The sequence below is a fragment of the Pempheris klunzingeri genome, chromosome 13 (assembly GCF_042242105.1).
Source record: "Pempheris klunzingeri isolate RE-2024b chromosome 13, fPemKlu1.hap1, whole genome shotgun sequence".
NCBI classification, from domain to species: Eukaryota; Metazoa; Chordata; class Actinopteri; order Acropomatiformes; family Pempheridae; genus Pempheris; species Pempheris klunzingeri.
The window spans coordinates 4,470,379-4,485,929 of NC_092024.1; the positions used below are offsets into that span (position 1 = coordinate 4,470,379).

General features: G+C 43.1%; 1 protein-coding gene across 4 annotated transcripts; it reads right to left on the bottom strand.

Moving 5' to 3' along the window:
• Positions 1-884: 884 nt before the first annotated feature.
• Positions 885-13,375, bottom strand: dglucy (D-glutamate cyclase). Of its 4 annotated transcripts, none has more exons than XM_070842848.1 (15): positions 13,314-13,375; positions 11,240-11,322; positions 8,100-8,253; positions 7,223-7,309; positions 6,763-6,916; positions 6,079-6,229; positions 5,803-5,925; positions 5,460-5,696; positions 4,640-4,757; positions 4,226-4,368; positions 3,978-4,077; positions 3,360-3,508; positions 3,054-3,173; positions 2,544-2,701; positions 885-1,502 (listed from the first exon to the last, which is right to left on the bottom strand). In XM_070842848.1, exons 2-15 carry the CDS (start codon positions 11,313-11,315, stop codon positions 1,341-1,343), a joined length of 1,932 nt encoding a protein of 643 aa, XP_070698949.1. In that variant the 5' UTR covers positions 11,316-11,322; positions 13,314-13,375; the 3' UTR covers positions 885-1,340. The 4 variants fall into 4 exon arrangements, with proteins under 4 accessions (XP_070698949.1, XP_070698951.1, XP_070698950.1 ...); XM_070842850.1 differs by lacking the exon at positions 13,314-13,375 and adding an exon at positions 11,995-12,019 and having other exon boundaries at positions 11,240-11,316; XM_070842849.1 differs by lacking the exon at positions 13,314-13,375 and adding an exon at positions 11,987-12,001.
• Positions 13,376-15,551: the final 2,176 nt, after the last annotated feature.

Consider the following 15,551-nt stretch of genomic DNA (forward strand, 5'->3'; position numbering starts at 1 on the left):
GACCACCTCCAGATCCAGTGGCACTCTGATCACAGTGTTGTTCTGAATAAACGGAATTAAATTTACATTCAGGAGGAGAATTAAATGTATCTAATTGAATTAAAATGCACATATGCCCGTGTTCAAAGTGACACTCGTGTAAGAACACAGTCACTAGCAACATTGTGACTGTCTTGGTGCAACAATAGCTCACTCAAGATTTAAACTGACTATCACCAAGAGAATATATCAAGACTTCAAGGACTTATGTCTCAACAGGATTTGGTTTATAAAGCACTCAGTGGTTTAGACCAAGATACATTTCTGATCAGCTGCTTTGTTATGAACCACCCAGACCTCGCAGAATGTTCGGGACAAGTCTGCTTTCTGTCCCCAAGACTAAATATAGGGGAGGCAAAGTTCAGTTTTATCTGGAACAAACTCCCAGACAACTGCAGGTCTGCTGCGACTCGTTTAAACCAACGCTGAAGACTTTCCTGTGTGCCGCCGCCTTTCATTTAGATCAGATGCTTTTCTCATTTCTTGCACTGTAACTTCTAGTCTTGTAATGTTATACCTGTCTTATTCTATTCTAACTTATTTTTACTTTGTTTTATTAGATTTAAATGTCTTTTATAATGTCTTACTTTTTCACTTTGTCACTTTGAATGTTTTATGTAAAGCACTTTCAACTGTTTTGCTGTTGAGATGTGCTGTACAAACACATTTGCCCTGCCTTGTCTAAGACCAACCAACTTTTACCAGCATCTGCTAATGTTCAAACGTCCAAGGACGTCACGGAGCCAATTTAAGGGAGAAAACATCTAGTGCTTGTTCCATTCCCATCACATTTGTTCACACATCACCTGCTAGTTACTTTTAGCCACAACACGAAGACTCATCTCAACCGTCATACATTGTTTTTTCAAACATTTCCGAGCTGATTTATTCATTAGAGGCAGACAAAGAGAGAGAAAAGAGCTGGTTTTACTTTGAGTCTACTTTGCTTTGTCCCTTGTAGTCAAGGAAAGGACTGAAAGGTAACCAGGGCAGTATCTAAAATTCACACCGACACACACACACACACACACACACACACATAAACCACTTCTTTTATTCTCTTCTTTTATTCTCCCTCACTTCCTTTAGGCAATCTGCATAGAGAGGAAACAGTATTTCCCCCCGCTGGCACATTGATCGTTTGTTAGCATATGCATGCTTTGTCCGGTGCTCACAGGTATTTGGCCTCCGTCAACACACAAGTTTTCAATCAGTCGAGGTTATGTTAACATTCAATCTCACAGATAGATCATTCACCGTGCCTCTTCAGAATACTGCTGAGAATAGACAGGAGGGGTTGATCAGGGGTTTGGAGTGGTGGTGTCGAGTGTGGCTTCCAGTAGTCTGGTGATGATCTCAGAGTGTGTGGGGTGAAAGGTTAAACCATCCACCTCCATGGCCAGGTTACCAGTCTTCCCACTTCTTATCCCGAAATTCATTAGAATGGAAAGGATAGACTCCTCCTGAAGAAGAAAGAGAGAGAGAGAGAGAGAGAGGTGTAGATTGTTTCGGTTCATTCAACAAGTCATCAAAGGAAGCTGTTGGATTTCTATGTTTTAGATTTATGAGTCACTTTGGCCTCCTGGGAGAACGAGCTGAGAGAGAGATCACCTTATAAAGTCATTATGGTCAAAGTGTCAGCGAACGGTTACACATTTACATATTCAGCAGACACAGAATCATATTAGCATTTATTTGGAATTGTCTTCCAGGCAACTGTCCCGTATTTACTCTCTTTTTAGCAGCTTTAGTCTCCACCACCTCACAACTCGCGAGGAGAAGCTGCGTCTGCGTGTCCGCAAGCTCGTCTCTAACTTGTGTCTGTGGGGTGGGTGGGTAGTGTACAGTGGGTTTATCAGAGCTTTTTGAATGAGAACAGCCGCCTGGCGGAAGCGACACGTATGAGAGCGGCATCAGCAGGCTAGAAAAGCAACACAATAGGGCAAAACAGGCAACTCAGGGGAAGTGCAGAGTCAGGTGATAATTGTCTGTGGGTTTGTCACTTGGGGGACACCTTTCACATTAAACATAGCTGTTTGACCTATTACTACTGTTTATTCCAGATAAAGACAGCATTGTGAGTGTGTGTGTGTGTGTGTCATCATAGCAAAATGTCCAGGAGCAGTACAGCTCCCTAAAGTGGCCCCTGCCATGTTAGCAGATGGGACAAGGGCCAAACTAAAGATCAAAGTACACATCAAGAATTGTTTTCCTAAAGATGGTTTGTCATTTTAGGTAGTTCTTCTCATGCTGGTGTACGTTCAGGTTTGTATTTTTCTGATCAATTTGGTTTTAATTAGTTATTTGATGCTATAAAAACTACATGACAGCCATATTTTGGCTTCATTTGCACAGTGGAAGGAAGCAGAGACGTGTCATCCATCTGTATATACAGTCTATGGAAATAACTACGATCGTTAAAACACACAGAAGTGATTATTAGATCATTAGTGAGAATCCAGAGGATATTCAGAAGAGGGTTGGTGCATGTGTGTGTCTGTTACCTTGTCCACAGATGGCAGGTTAGCAGTCCAGTCCTGGAGCTGCTGGGAAGTTGTCCGCTCCAGTCCCAGGCCTTTCTTTAGGTATCGCTGGTGAGAGGGGCAAGTGTGGAGCAGGTAGAGCCCACAAGCCACAGCATATCCTCCCCAGTTAGACACCCCTGTGGGAGGGAGAGACGGGGTGAGAGCGGGAGAAGGCAAATAAATAGTGACATTAGAAAATCCTGACAAGGAAAACTCCTACGCAGTGTTTGTGTGAGTGTTACTGCTTTCTCAGAGGCTAATGATGCACTCCATAGACTGATTATCTAGGAATGCATCGCAAGCTAGCCTCTCATCAAGCAACACAGGCTTTGTCACACTACATGTCACAGCCAGTATCACCTGGATGTACTGACAGACTATGTATCCACACCTGCAGGAGCATGTGATGTCATTATATGCAGTGTTAAAAGTGTTTCTGTGCTGCGTGGAAGCTCCCGTATCAACAGCATCAGCATAACCTGTCCATACCAGCAGTTATGGCGTAGTCAGCGGGGACGTCGCAGGCTATGAGACTCCCCTTGGGCATCAGGCTCACGACCTTTTCTCTCACTTTACCCATCCCCAACTCATTACCACCATCGCCGATTCCTGCCGAGACAAGAGAGGAGAATGGGGGGGGAAGATCAGAGCGTGGAGAGAAACGTACACATTGTCAGGACCTTAACCTATTTTTTCATATTCCAAAGCGCAGCAGGAGCACAGAGCCAAGGCCATCAAAGGGACTTGCTACAAACTATTGCAACTAAAGGTAATATAATGAAAGTAATACTCTACCTGTAGTGCTAATCCCTGGTATATCCTTGGCAGCAATAAACAAGTTATCGATGGGATCCACCAGATGTTTGATGTTTATTCCTCTCATGTTGTAGTAATTTCCATCTTGAGCACGTCCACTGCGCTCTATCGCCACCAGGTGGTCGTACCTGGTATTGAAGAGTAAAAGATTATAAGCACATCACTTTCACGAATTACACATTCGCTGCCTGGCATATGTTTTTGTCTATGCGTGCAGACTTACTGCGATACATACTGCCTGGGATAGATGCCATACAACACTAGGATAGCTAAAGTCCTATATCAAAATAACCATGCAGATTTTTTACAGTCTGTTCAGCGTTCATGCTTTTCATCATTCATTTCTCTTTTAGGTTTGAGTTGTTACTATAACTTTCCTACACTGAAATTTTTGAAAATCAATACTTGAAATAATGCTGTTGACCCCAACAGCACCCGACGGCAAGACACTAAAATCACATATCCATACCGAGGACACAAATAAGCACCAACCCAGACGAATCTAAAAACTCATGTCTGATTTAAATACTTTTTCTTCCTTGTTAATGTTTTATTGTATCCTCGTTTTTACTGCAAACACATGACAGGTCAGCTAACCTGGGCTTGTTAGGGTCTCCATGGTGACACAAGAAGTGTAGTGCAGAGTCTGGGCCGCTGTCCTCAAAGGAGACCAATGGAATTGGATTTTTCAGCACACCTGAGAGTGGACTCAGAGTCATCAAACCATGTAGAACCATGCGTTCTCTTTATAAAGTACACAGATTTAAAGAGCAACGATGAAAGATAATGAAATTCTTGTGCCGTCAAGAGGTCCTTGTGATGTTTAGATTCAAATTCTTTCCCACCTGACCTCACAGCTTCATCAATGATTGCTTGGTTCATGTCCAAGGCTCTCTTGTCCATCACCATTGTCACCTGTTTCCCTAGTGACTGCAGCATGGTTGCCATGGCAATGGCTCCAGGTGGGCCATCAGTCTCATCAGGAGGGCTAAAGGACATAACAGTAAATCAATCGCTGCACCGGACCTCCCCCTGCTTGTTCTTGGCTTAAGTTAAGAGATGTCATGCTCTGAAATACAAAACAGGAAGGTGGCACCAAACAACACGGCGTTTCAGCAGTGTGAGCTGAGCTGTAAAGGTTAGTAAAATAAATGAGGATGAGGATAATGGGTTTTAAGAACACTTGAAGATGAGTGTGCAGTGCCGCTGCATGACAGTGTATAACTACGCCTGTGTATCATGTGTATGGGTGTAAGTACCTGTGCATGTAGTGTGTGGGGAAGCCAGTTGTTATGGCAACAGAGGATGCATGGGAGAGTGCCAGACAGGAGCGCAAGAGTTCATCCTCAACAAATAAAGCTTTAATCCCTCGTTGACCTGGTGACAGACAGACATCAAGACGAAGCAGAGCACTTTGTGACTTTCAAAAAGAATGTGGATAGCTCAAATCATCAGTCGAGGCGACCGATTCGAATCTCATTTTGGAAGTCAAATCGCTGGACTGTTTTGTCTGCTGTGTCGTTGTACACTGAGCAACAAAGGAGAGCAGCATGGCAGGCTGTAAAACTTTACAAAATTAAACTTTCATTAAGGACTAAGACTTTACTACAAACATGAAGAGATTCATTGATTGATTCTGTTCATGTATTTCGACAACACAAAGGGGCTTTGGATGGTTAGCTGCTCATCATGAGATCTGCCAAACTTTTCCCCGGTAGCGGCACAAACACACCGTGAGCCAGATGGAGCCTTCAAACCGCAGATGTAAACTTCATAGTGGCACTTGGTGAAAAGTGAGAGGATCACCAGACTCAGTAAGAGCTCCTGCTCTGTGGACTACGACTGTCTGTACAAAATGTAATGATAATCCATCCAGTAGTTAAGATGATTCAGTCTGCAGACTGACCAACACTGCCATCCCTGGAGCCACGCAACTAGTTTGGCTAAAAAATTAAATGTAGATTGCAGACTATTGTTTTGCTGGTGAAATCATCAAATATCTAACATTCCAGTTAAATCGATACTTTATTAATCCCCCATCCCTTTTGTTCATCCACTCTATTCTTTGCATGTGTTTACCTGGGTCCTCTATAATGATTGTATCCAGCTGTCTGATTTTTGCCACGACCCTCCGAGATGCCAAGCTGTAGAACAAAGGATTGTGGGATACCAGGAAGCTGGCGGGGATCAGTTCAAGATCCACGGTGGGAGGGTGTACACTGTCACGGGGTGGAGGTATTGCGGAAGAAGGGGGAGAGTCTGGGATGTCCGTCAGGAACATACACCCTGGAGAGTGGCTGAATGCCAAAGACGGCTCTGAAAAGAGACAGAACATGAAGTCTGGATACTTGATCACTTCTTAGAAACTATGAAGTCAAAGAGAACATCTTGGAGCGGCTACAGAATTAGCCGTATTCCTCACTGCTGCGGAGTATTGCTTCTATAGCGGTCACTCCGCAGGCCCAGAACATTGTAACATCACCAGGCTGCAGCTCTACGTGCTCCCCATAGTCCGGTCTGGACAGGTCCTGTATGCCTAGGAGAGCTGCACACACAACTAATGTCAAGGTATGTACTGGTAAATGAAGGTTAGTATGCTGTGTAAAGTGTGTGTGTGTGTGTGTGTGTGTGTGTGTGTGTGTGTGTGTGTGTGTGTGTGTGTGTGTGTGTGTGTGTGTGTGTGTGTGTGTGTGTGTACCTGGGTCTCCTATGTGTACAGGAGCTCCGTGTGCTAGTGGGTTGAGGTGAGTAACCTCCACGGCTGCATCCAACGCTCCAGCTGGAACAGGACGCATAGTGACCACTAGAGGGCAGCTGAACACTCCTGCAGGAATACAGGGAATGGAAGTCTGGACACACACACACACACACACACACACACACACACACACACACACACACACACACACACACACACACCAAAATAAGACATTTTAAGATCAAGATGAAAAGATGTCATTTTATAGACCAAATGCTAAATGGGAATAATTGAGAAAATTCCTATATCACACCTGTTGTGCATAATTTAGAATATATTCACGGTGGTGGTGTGATGTACACAGCTGAACGATGTGTCCAAACAGCTAACAAAGCTTAATCCTAAAGGCTTGATGGTAGACAAACAGAATTCAGTAAATGGACCAAGTCACCAACTCCGAACACCATGTGACTTGTTCTTAAAAGTTAACCCCCACCCCCAAACTAAACGCACAACATATTTAAGGTGTTCGCATCCTGCCACATTCACAAGACTATGATGCATAGAATTATTAGGCCAAGATACACGTGTATTGTGGTGTGCCGCTGTAGTTCACCTCTGTCTGATCTGTGTTACAGTTCATTTGCTGCACACACAGGACTGTTGGAGTTATTTGTACCATACCCTGTACATGCTGATGTTTGTGCCCTGCTCCACATTTCTGATGGGGACTCCAGCGTTCTTCAGCCTGCCCTCGAAGCCAAAACTGCAGCCCAGGTAGAAACACACCATGTCTGACCATGGCCCATGATGCACAGGCTGCTGCTCTGATGCAATCCTGGGAGGACAAGATAGTTCAAAAGTGAGGCTGGTAGGATCACAAAGGATGTGATGTTCGTTTATTCTTTGGGAAAGTTATTCTAACCCTAATAAAAGAATATAAAATAAAGAATAAAAAAAAAAATCAAGTCTGCCAGCTGATGAAATAGTAACAAACAGTCTGACTAAGAAAGGCTGTCCATTGGGATTTTTAGGAGTGCAAGCTGGATTGATTATAAGATGCTGTTTTGGAGAAGCACAAAATACATCATGGTTGTCCTCTACAGTTTGAACAGTTAGTATGGTGCTGTGTGTCTTTGTCTACCTTGGCTGAGTGGTGTAACTCTGCAGGCTGGAGACTGTTTTCACCAACCCCCCCTCTTCGTACACACAGTACTGAGAAATGTCTGTCCTGAAGACGCACAAGGACAAAAACACACATCACGTGTCGCATTGAGACATCAAGACTAAAGGCAGTCACACAGAAGTGAAGACGAAGGACGAATTCAAGGGATTCTACATCTACATTCATCCAAACGGTATCGTCCACATTTGATGGATGTAAAAATAAGTTTCACCATTCAAATACCTTCACTGAATGAGAAATTAGAATATTTGCAGCGATATGTGACAGCTTTAGGCGGGCCAGTGGCATGAAAGGCAACATTATGGTAAAGTTCTGCTGCATTTTAAAACCATGAGCACACACACACACACACACACCAGTAAACCAGAGCTGCAGTAACACCCAGTGAGAAACATCCAGCAGTGCTGCTGACATTTGTTTTACAGAAGTGTCTCACTCATTATTAGAGTTTTCCACGACATTGTATGGCACCTTTCTGGTCATTTCGACTACTGCTTACCGCTCCCATCACATCCTCACTCACACCTGAGGAATCTAAGTTGCAGGAGACTATTCTTTCTATGCTTCAGCGTCTCGGAGGCTCGTCGTGCCCACTGTCTTCGACATGCTGACTCAGAGGAGCGACCCACTCTACCTCTGAGCCACAGATTAATCAGATCTATGACAAAGAATGCTCGCTGAATGCTTTATTAAACACTGCGTGGCTTCTGTACAAAGTCTTGTCATACTGGAGCAGGAAAAAGAGAAACACCAATACAAAATGTCAAAGAATAATAGAACCCTGTGTGATACCTGCTCAGTTTGGAGTGTACACGTGTGTATGTGTGTGTTCTACCTTATGTCGGCATGTTTAGCAAGAGGCAGGCAGGAAGTCTCTCCTGGTTGGCTGCGATAAAGGAGCGGCAATGGGGCAGGATTTTTGCGACAGAATGCCTCAAAGTCTTCGGCCAGATGATTGGGCAGGATGACCACGTTAGCCTGCTGGTATCCTGACACACACACACACACACACACACACACACACACATTTGGAGCATTTTATAATAGAAACAAAACAAAGAACAGAATCTTCTCAAGTAGAAGAGTCAAGAGGCACTTCCAAGGGAAAAAAGTAACTGGAGCACACTGGTTGATCTGTTATCTATTATAGTCCTAACAGATTACAACGTCGCAGCAGTAAATGTCCAGTTGCCACATACCGAGCACTGTAACATCACCAGAAACACAGATATATCTCACAAAGATAAAATTACTAAGATAAATTACCACGAGTGCAAATCAGTTTGAGGAAACATGACAAATTCAGTTCTTCATTTAGGCCACAAAGCTAAACTGAGAGTATAAATCCAATCTGCCTCTTTGCAGCGCAGTGAGTTGATGGTGTCGGCATTTCTAGGAGAGGGTAGAAATTACATGGAATATAGAAACAAACACCTATCAATCAAAATTCAAGCAAGCAAGCGGTTGATTTCAACTGCTGTGGGTTCATCTAAACAGCTGTAGGCAATTAGCCACCATTCTGTGAGTTAGCCAAATTACAAAAAAGACACCTCATATCACCTTATTCTATCCCTGATGGTTAATAAGAAGAAGACTGGCGTGCCCACATCTTCACAGAGACAAGGATCCATCATAATATTGGAGACCACGTTATAGCACTTGATGAGCAGACCGTGTTCCACACTGACAGAACACGAGGCTCTGGACTCTGCATTTACATCGATGGTGCTGAAATGCAGTCAGAGTCGATGGACAGTTTTTCCCGATGTTGACCATATTATCTGCCCATTAAATCCACCAGTGTTTTTATTGTTGCCCCTGATGCAAATTCAAAAAAAGGCACTGAAGGAACTACGAGGTCCCATGTCAGAAACAAACAGACTGTATTTTTATTGTAGCTTTACTGTAGATTGTAGAAACAATCCTGTTCCGCCTGAACTCCACCGGCATGTTCACACTCCCACTAGGGGGAACGATACCCTGGACCCTGCTTAGACAAATATCTCTGGCAGCTGCAAAGCCCCCCCCACCCCCCCACCCCGACCAAAGTTTGGACAGCCAGACCACATGACCCTGCTTCTCCTGCCAACTTACTCCCAGCTAATTAACAGAGTTAAACTATCAGAAAAGCGGTTTAAGAGTTCAGCAGGAGCACCCCCATTATGTGTAGTAGGTGGTAACGCCCAGCAGCGTTACCAAACCATGCTGGTGATACATCAGTGGAGCTGAGGTGGAGCACTCGACCACTTCCAGGTTCCTGGTCATGGTCACCTCACATCTCCACCCTGGTTATTTCTAACGTAAGCAAGAAATGATTACATTCTACTTTATTTTTCTATCAGCTTTGCCCTTGAAGCCAGGCACACAGTAACACCATGTGTTGTACTGTGTAGGATGTGAATGTGACAATAAAGTTTGATTTGATTTGAAATTTGTGATTCCATTTGGCACAATCATATCTAGACAATTACTGGCCCGCAGTTTAATTTAGATAGATAGATAGACAGACAGACAGACAGACAGACAGACAGACAGACAGACAGACAGACAGACAGACAGACAGACAGATAGATAGATAGATAGATAGATAGATAGATAGATAGATAGATAGATAGATAGGTGATCCGCTGGGTCTCACCATTAGCTAATCCAGTTGTGGTTCTTATTCTGGGATCCTCCTGCCTGATCAACAGCCTCAACTCAGCAGGACTCAGAGAATCTAAGTCGGACTGCTCCATCATAGAACACACACTTCCTTAAGCTGCTCCAACGACTACTACAACTATTTTCTTCCAGAGTCCGTCTACAGCAACAGAAGACTGCAGCGGTGGAAGAAGACTTGATCTAAACTTGGCAAAGACTCAAAGACTGTTTCACCAGGGTTAATGTTCAAGTAAAGAGGACTCGGATGTGATTAATCTTTGACAAACCGGGTGGAACTAAGTTCAAGCTTGAAAAGGAGAGAGGGGTGAAGGGAGAGCTATCAACAGGGAGGAACATCTTCGGCGATGTAAACACCCAAAGGTCCCATGTCATGAAAATACTCTCTTCAATGTCTTTTCGACGTAGCTATGTGTCCCCGGTGTGTGCAGAGAAAACCAACTTCTTGGGCAGTCTGGACGAGGTGTACAGATGTATATTGTCACAACTGCTGTGATCCACAGATGCACTCGGCGTCAATAACACTAGTAGAATCGACTCGATCAGCTGCCGTTCCAGTATAACATGCTGTAGTCATAGTCTCATGTCGCATTCTAAACAGCAGTGAGTCTGCTTTTTGCAACGGGATCCTCTACTATACTGAGCTCTATGTATGTCAGGGACACAACACAAACCTTACGCTACTGTCCAAGCTGATTACAATGCGGACATAAAAAGAGAAATCATTTACACCTACGGGCAATTTAGAGCCACCAATGAACCTAACCTGCATGTCTTTGGACTGTGGGAGGAAGCCGGAGCACCTCACTGTCCATACTCTATATATCTCACCTATAGTGGATTCAGATTGTCCGTACTGTAACTGCATATATCTGGTCCTCCAGCGTTCATACTGTACTGTATACATACCGTACTCGTCCATATCGTGTTCACTGTTTATAGAATCAGTCATACCTTATTCTGTACAGGACAGTTACTGCTGGTATTACTACCACTTTAGTTGTACTGTAGATGATCTGCTCGACCCGGTGGAGTTCAGCTGTTCCTGCACATAGAGGCCAAAAAAGTTCACCTTCCCTTATTTTAAGAAGCAGGAGCTAAAGCTGAGTGTTTCTGAGAGCGGATGACAGGGCTGCAGGAGCCATGTCACAAAAAAACCACCGTGGTTATTTGCTCTTATGCTCTCCTCTGTTGTTTCTTTACTTTCTTTGCACATGCAACTCATCCCCCAACTCATATAATACACAAGTAGAAGCCAATATCAATAATAACAGACAACCAGATAGAAAGGGAAATAGTTTCTGTATGTTTTACCTGAGTGCATGGTACAGACAGAGATCGTCCTGAAGCATCTGAGGGAACATCTGGCAGCCCTGACTGCAGTCAGCATGCTCCAGCTACACATCAGCACACACACACACACACACACACACACACACACACACACACACACATTTACAAACATTTACAATACGAAAGTCTTTCACATTACTGTCGGTCATTTATGGAATTTAGAATGTATAATAAAAGTTCTTTTAGGTATTAGTAATGTTTTTGACTGACTATTCTTCAACAAGCAAAGAAAGGGGTGAGAAGGCCAATGAAAGGTGGTGGTGGTGGGGGTGTTTAATTCAAGACTTCTATCTATTATAGTTGGCCTGATATTGGCCAGGCTGTCATATAGTTTGACAGAATTTGTCCACCAGTGAACCCTGTCAAGCAGATAAACTGTAAAATGCCTTGCTCTGTATCTTTTTTCAAATTGAATTATCACAAAAAAAAAAAAGTAAAGGATCCATATCAAGACTGTTAGTTTATGCTCTGTCTTTTCAAATGCTTCTTCCAATGACTCCTAAAGTCACAGAGTCGCGGACAGAGAGAAGATTGTGAAAATAAAAGCCCTGATGTTGCTCTGGTCTGTGGAAGGTGACCTCAGCAACCAGCATTAGCTGCACGGAAGCTACGTTACTCAGAGCACAGCCGAGTCAGCTAAGGCTGTTGAACTCTAAGCAATATTTCTAAATATTGGGTTCAGATGTTCGTTAGGAAAAGGATCCACACCTGTTAACGAACTGCGGTCACAGCAGCCTCACTTCGAAAAACACGGTCTAACTAGCCGCTATGTATTTTTTTCATGCACGTGTACACGTAATATTACGGTAATAGAACAGACCTGATTTCGAAATAAAAGCCACACTCCAGTAAATGTGATAACTTTGCATAAAATACATGCTTATTATGAATTAATGGTCGTGAGATTATATGTATAATTTATAAATGTACTACATGTTTGTTTGTTTGCTTGACATCCCAGGATGTTCAGACAGTACTGCAGGCCTGCAGGAAATTCTAAAACTGTATTGTAACACGGCCCACACGGGGAACCTGAGCTGGACTGTGTTGTACTTCTTAGTCTCACCACTAGGTGGAGTAACTGTCCTGAACGAGGCAGCTTCTCTATAAAATGAGTAATAGAAGAAGAAATGTGCTACAGGTGACCCAAAATGGCAGAATTAAGGAAACGTAAGAGAGAAAGTGAGTGTAGAAAGTTTCAGACGCGGTGTGTGATGAGAGCACAGCTAATAACTAATGAAGATCACTTTTACATTACGGAGGAGCTGCTTGATGTTAGCAGGCTAAAGAGAACCAGGACGGGTGAGGATGTGTTTGAAGCCGTGCCAGGTGCAGTTGGCATGATGGGACTTAAATGGGACGAGCTGTGTGGAGGTACGACGGATGGAGCTCCAGCTGGGACAGGGGAGCACAAAGGAATCTATGGTGTCCGCCGAGGGGCAAGAAAGTGGAGGTAAGGATGTTGATTTTAGCACCAGGGCTCTAACAGACTATTTCAAGCTTCCCTCTCTGATGCTGATGCTGATGCTGATGCTGGTGCTGGGGGGGGGGGGGGGGTACATCACCTCTAGTGGATTAAAGTTAGCAACATAGCTCACTTCTAGTGAGTGGCCCAGCCCTTTGGATGTTTTTCTGTATGTGGCCCTCAGTGAAAACAGTTTGGACACCCCTGTGTTATAGTATCAATCTGAAGTAAAATTAATCTGTAGTAACAGAAGGTTTCCTTCAAGCAAGCAAATAAACATGTAGAGCATCTATAAATAATACATTTAATCTCTCAACTATTAATTCATAATAAGCATGTATTTTATGCAGTTATCACATTTACTGGAGTGTGGCTTTAATTTCGAAATCAGGTCTCTTACCGTAATATCATGTGTACATGAGCATGACAAAAAATATATGGCGGCTAGTTAGACCGTGTTTTTCGAAGTGAGGCTGCCGTGACCACAGTTCGTTACCAGGTGTGGGTCCTTTTTCCAAATGACTCGCTGGTACACATTTACCGTCATCTATTCATTTAAACGAAACTTACAAAGTATTATTTCAGTTTCCTTTAGGAAAGTTGAATCCGTATCAGCGGTGCAAAATGCGTCACTACCTTTGTTTGCGGAAGTGCCTCTTTTTCCGGTCTGCCTTCACAATTAAAGCATCATACAACAGCACGCACTTAAACACACGCACGAAGAAAAGAGCAGCAAAAAATATAAATCCAGAAGGAATGTTAATATTGGCACGTTGACAAGTTGATTAAAACAGAGCCCAGTGCCAGTAAAGGTTTTTGTTTGTTTTTTAATAAACATTTTCCCCCACTAAGGTTTACACAGACATATGTGGTATATTATAGTAATTTACAATACAGCTGAGAACACAACTGTCACGAATACTGATAACAGCATATCATTTAAATTAGGAAGTAAGAAAAAAAGAAAAGAAAAGGCGTTGAGATACTAGACCAGCCAGCTGATCACTTCCTCTTTGCTGGCACCCTTACCTTAGTTTTACAGGCTTAACATGGCATGGGATAATGCAAAAATGATGGGTAAAGGTGTTTTAACCTTACTCTGCTTTCAATGAAACTGCTCACATTACTTTATTTCCTAATTAGACAACAAATCTGGTTAGGAAGAAATATCTGAAATGCATTTTGTTCCTGTAGACCCCAAGGGAATATAAGCTTGCGACTGGCACTGACCCTAAAATATATCTATCAACTGTAAAATAATATCTGTCTGGATGATATGCTAACAGTGCAACAGTCCATTTCACGAGTAAAGAATAAATTCATACCATCTTTCTCAGTTGCTGCAAGATCAGATAATGTAAACCGCTACTGCCGTCTTCTTTGCGCCAGTCCAGCTCCTGCCAAGGTGCAGCCGTCCATTGAGTTAGACAGTCAGAGAGCAACTGTGGGCCTCCTGAAATGTGTATTTATCTATATATTTGTGTAGCATAATATTAACTACAAGGGCTGCACAACTTGGCTGAGCACAACTTGGATCAATACAATTGATTTCCTTTATTGTGTTTTGACATGTCGGGGTGGAGCTGCCCTTTAGTTACATTTCAGTTACGGCCAGTTCCTTTTAATGTACAACTAAAGTACACAGGAGAAGACCAGTGCAGAGTTTTCAAACACGTGATAGTACCCTACTTATGATGTGCAAGTTTAAAAATGGCTGTAAAAAGTGCAGAGGGGATGTTTTAAACGATGCCTCCTTTCTTGTACTATCACAACACAACATATCTTAAACAAACCAGCTCTCTCTGACACACATGCACTGACCTTTAATCACTATTGCTCCAGAATTCTAGGACTCTGCTTTGACAGGTCTTTGGTCTTTGTCCCTCTCTCTCTCTGTCTCTCTGTCCAACTTTCACCCAACACAGACCCCTACAGAAGCCGCCCACATTGAGCCTGGGTCTGTTCGAGGTTTCTTCCCATTAAAGGGGAGTTCTTCCTGCCACTGTTGCTCAATATAACATCTGATGCTGCTCATGTGGGAATTCTTGAATCCTTAATTTTGAATCGTTGGGTTTTCTCTCTAATTAAAGAGTTTAGTCTAGACCTGCTCTTTATGGAAAGAGTCTTGAGATAATGCTGTTGTGAATTGGCGCTATATAAATAAAGATTGATTGATTGATTGATTTGGGAACAGTCAAACATGCATGACAGCTGGAGAACAGCCATCGCCTGCCAAAGCCAAATTCATACCTTCTTGTGCTGAATGTGGGCGGTGCAGGATGGGCAGTGCGCAGGAATCAACGCCAGCCAAATGGGGTCGACCACACCCACTTCATTGCTATGGGCTCTTGATGGGGCACAACGACGGAGAAGATGCAAATCTACCCCCAACACCAAAACCTAAACCAAAATTTAATCACTGTTTACGTGTGCCATCTGCTCTCAAGGTAAAAAAGGAAATAATCCCTTTTCACGAATGGGCTAGCAGAGACGATAAGAGGTAGTCATGCTGGGTTTAGAATCTGCAAGGAAGTGTAAAAATACCAATCATATCTATGTCTTTTCTGAATATTAGTCGGTATGAATTTGAGTTTCACAAAGTTACCAGATGTGTTTGATCAGGGATGTATTGTGTCAAAGTTTCTCTCCCCTGCAGCATTCTCCCCTTCACACCTGTTCACTCTGTAACTGAAATATAAAAATCTAATCACATCATATGACATGCCGTTTAAAAAGTGATTACTGAGAGAATTGAATAGAAACATGAAATTATAGAATGAAAGATAGCGAACATGAAACAAGTCTAAA

Excerpts from the sequence above, each read along its gene's own strand:
- dglucy (XM_070842847.1), bottom strand. The coding sequence starts at position 10,002 with ATGGAGCAGTCCGACTTAGATTCTCTGAGTCCTGCTGAGTTGAGGCTG. Across the intron at positions 4,078-4,225 it reads TGATGAAGCTGTGAGGTCAG|GTGTGCTGAAAAATCCAATT; the intron begins GTGGGAAAGAAT and ends GTCCACTCTCAG. Across the intron at positions 1,503-2,543 it reads ACCTGCCATCTGTGGACAAG|GAGGAGTCTATCCTTTCCAT; the intron begins GTAACAGACACA and ends TTTCTTCTTCAG.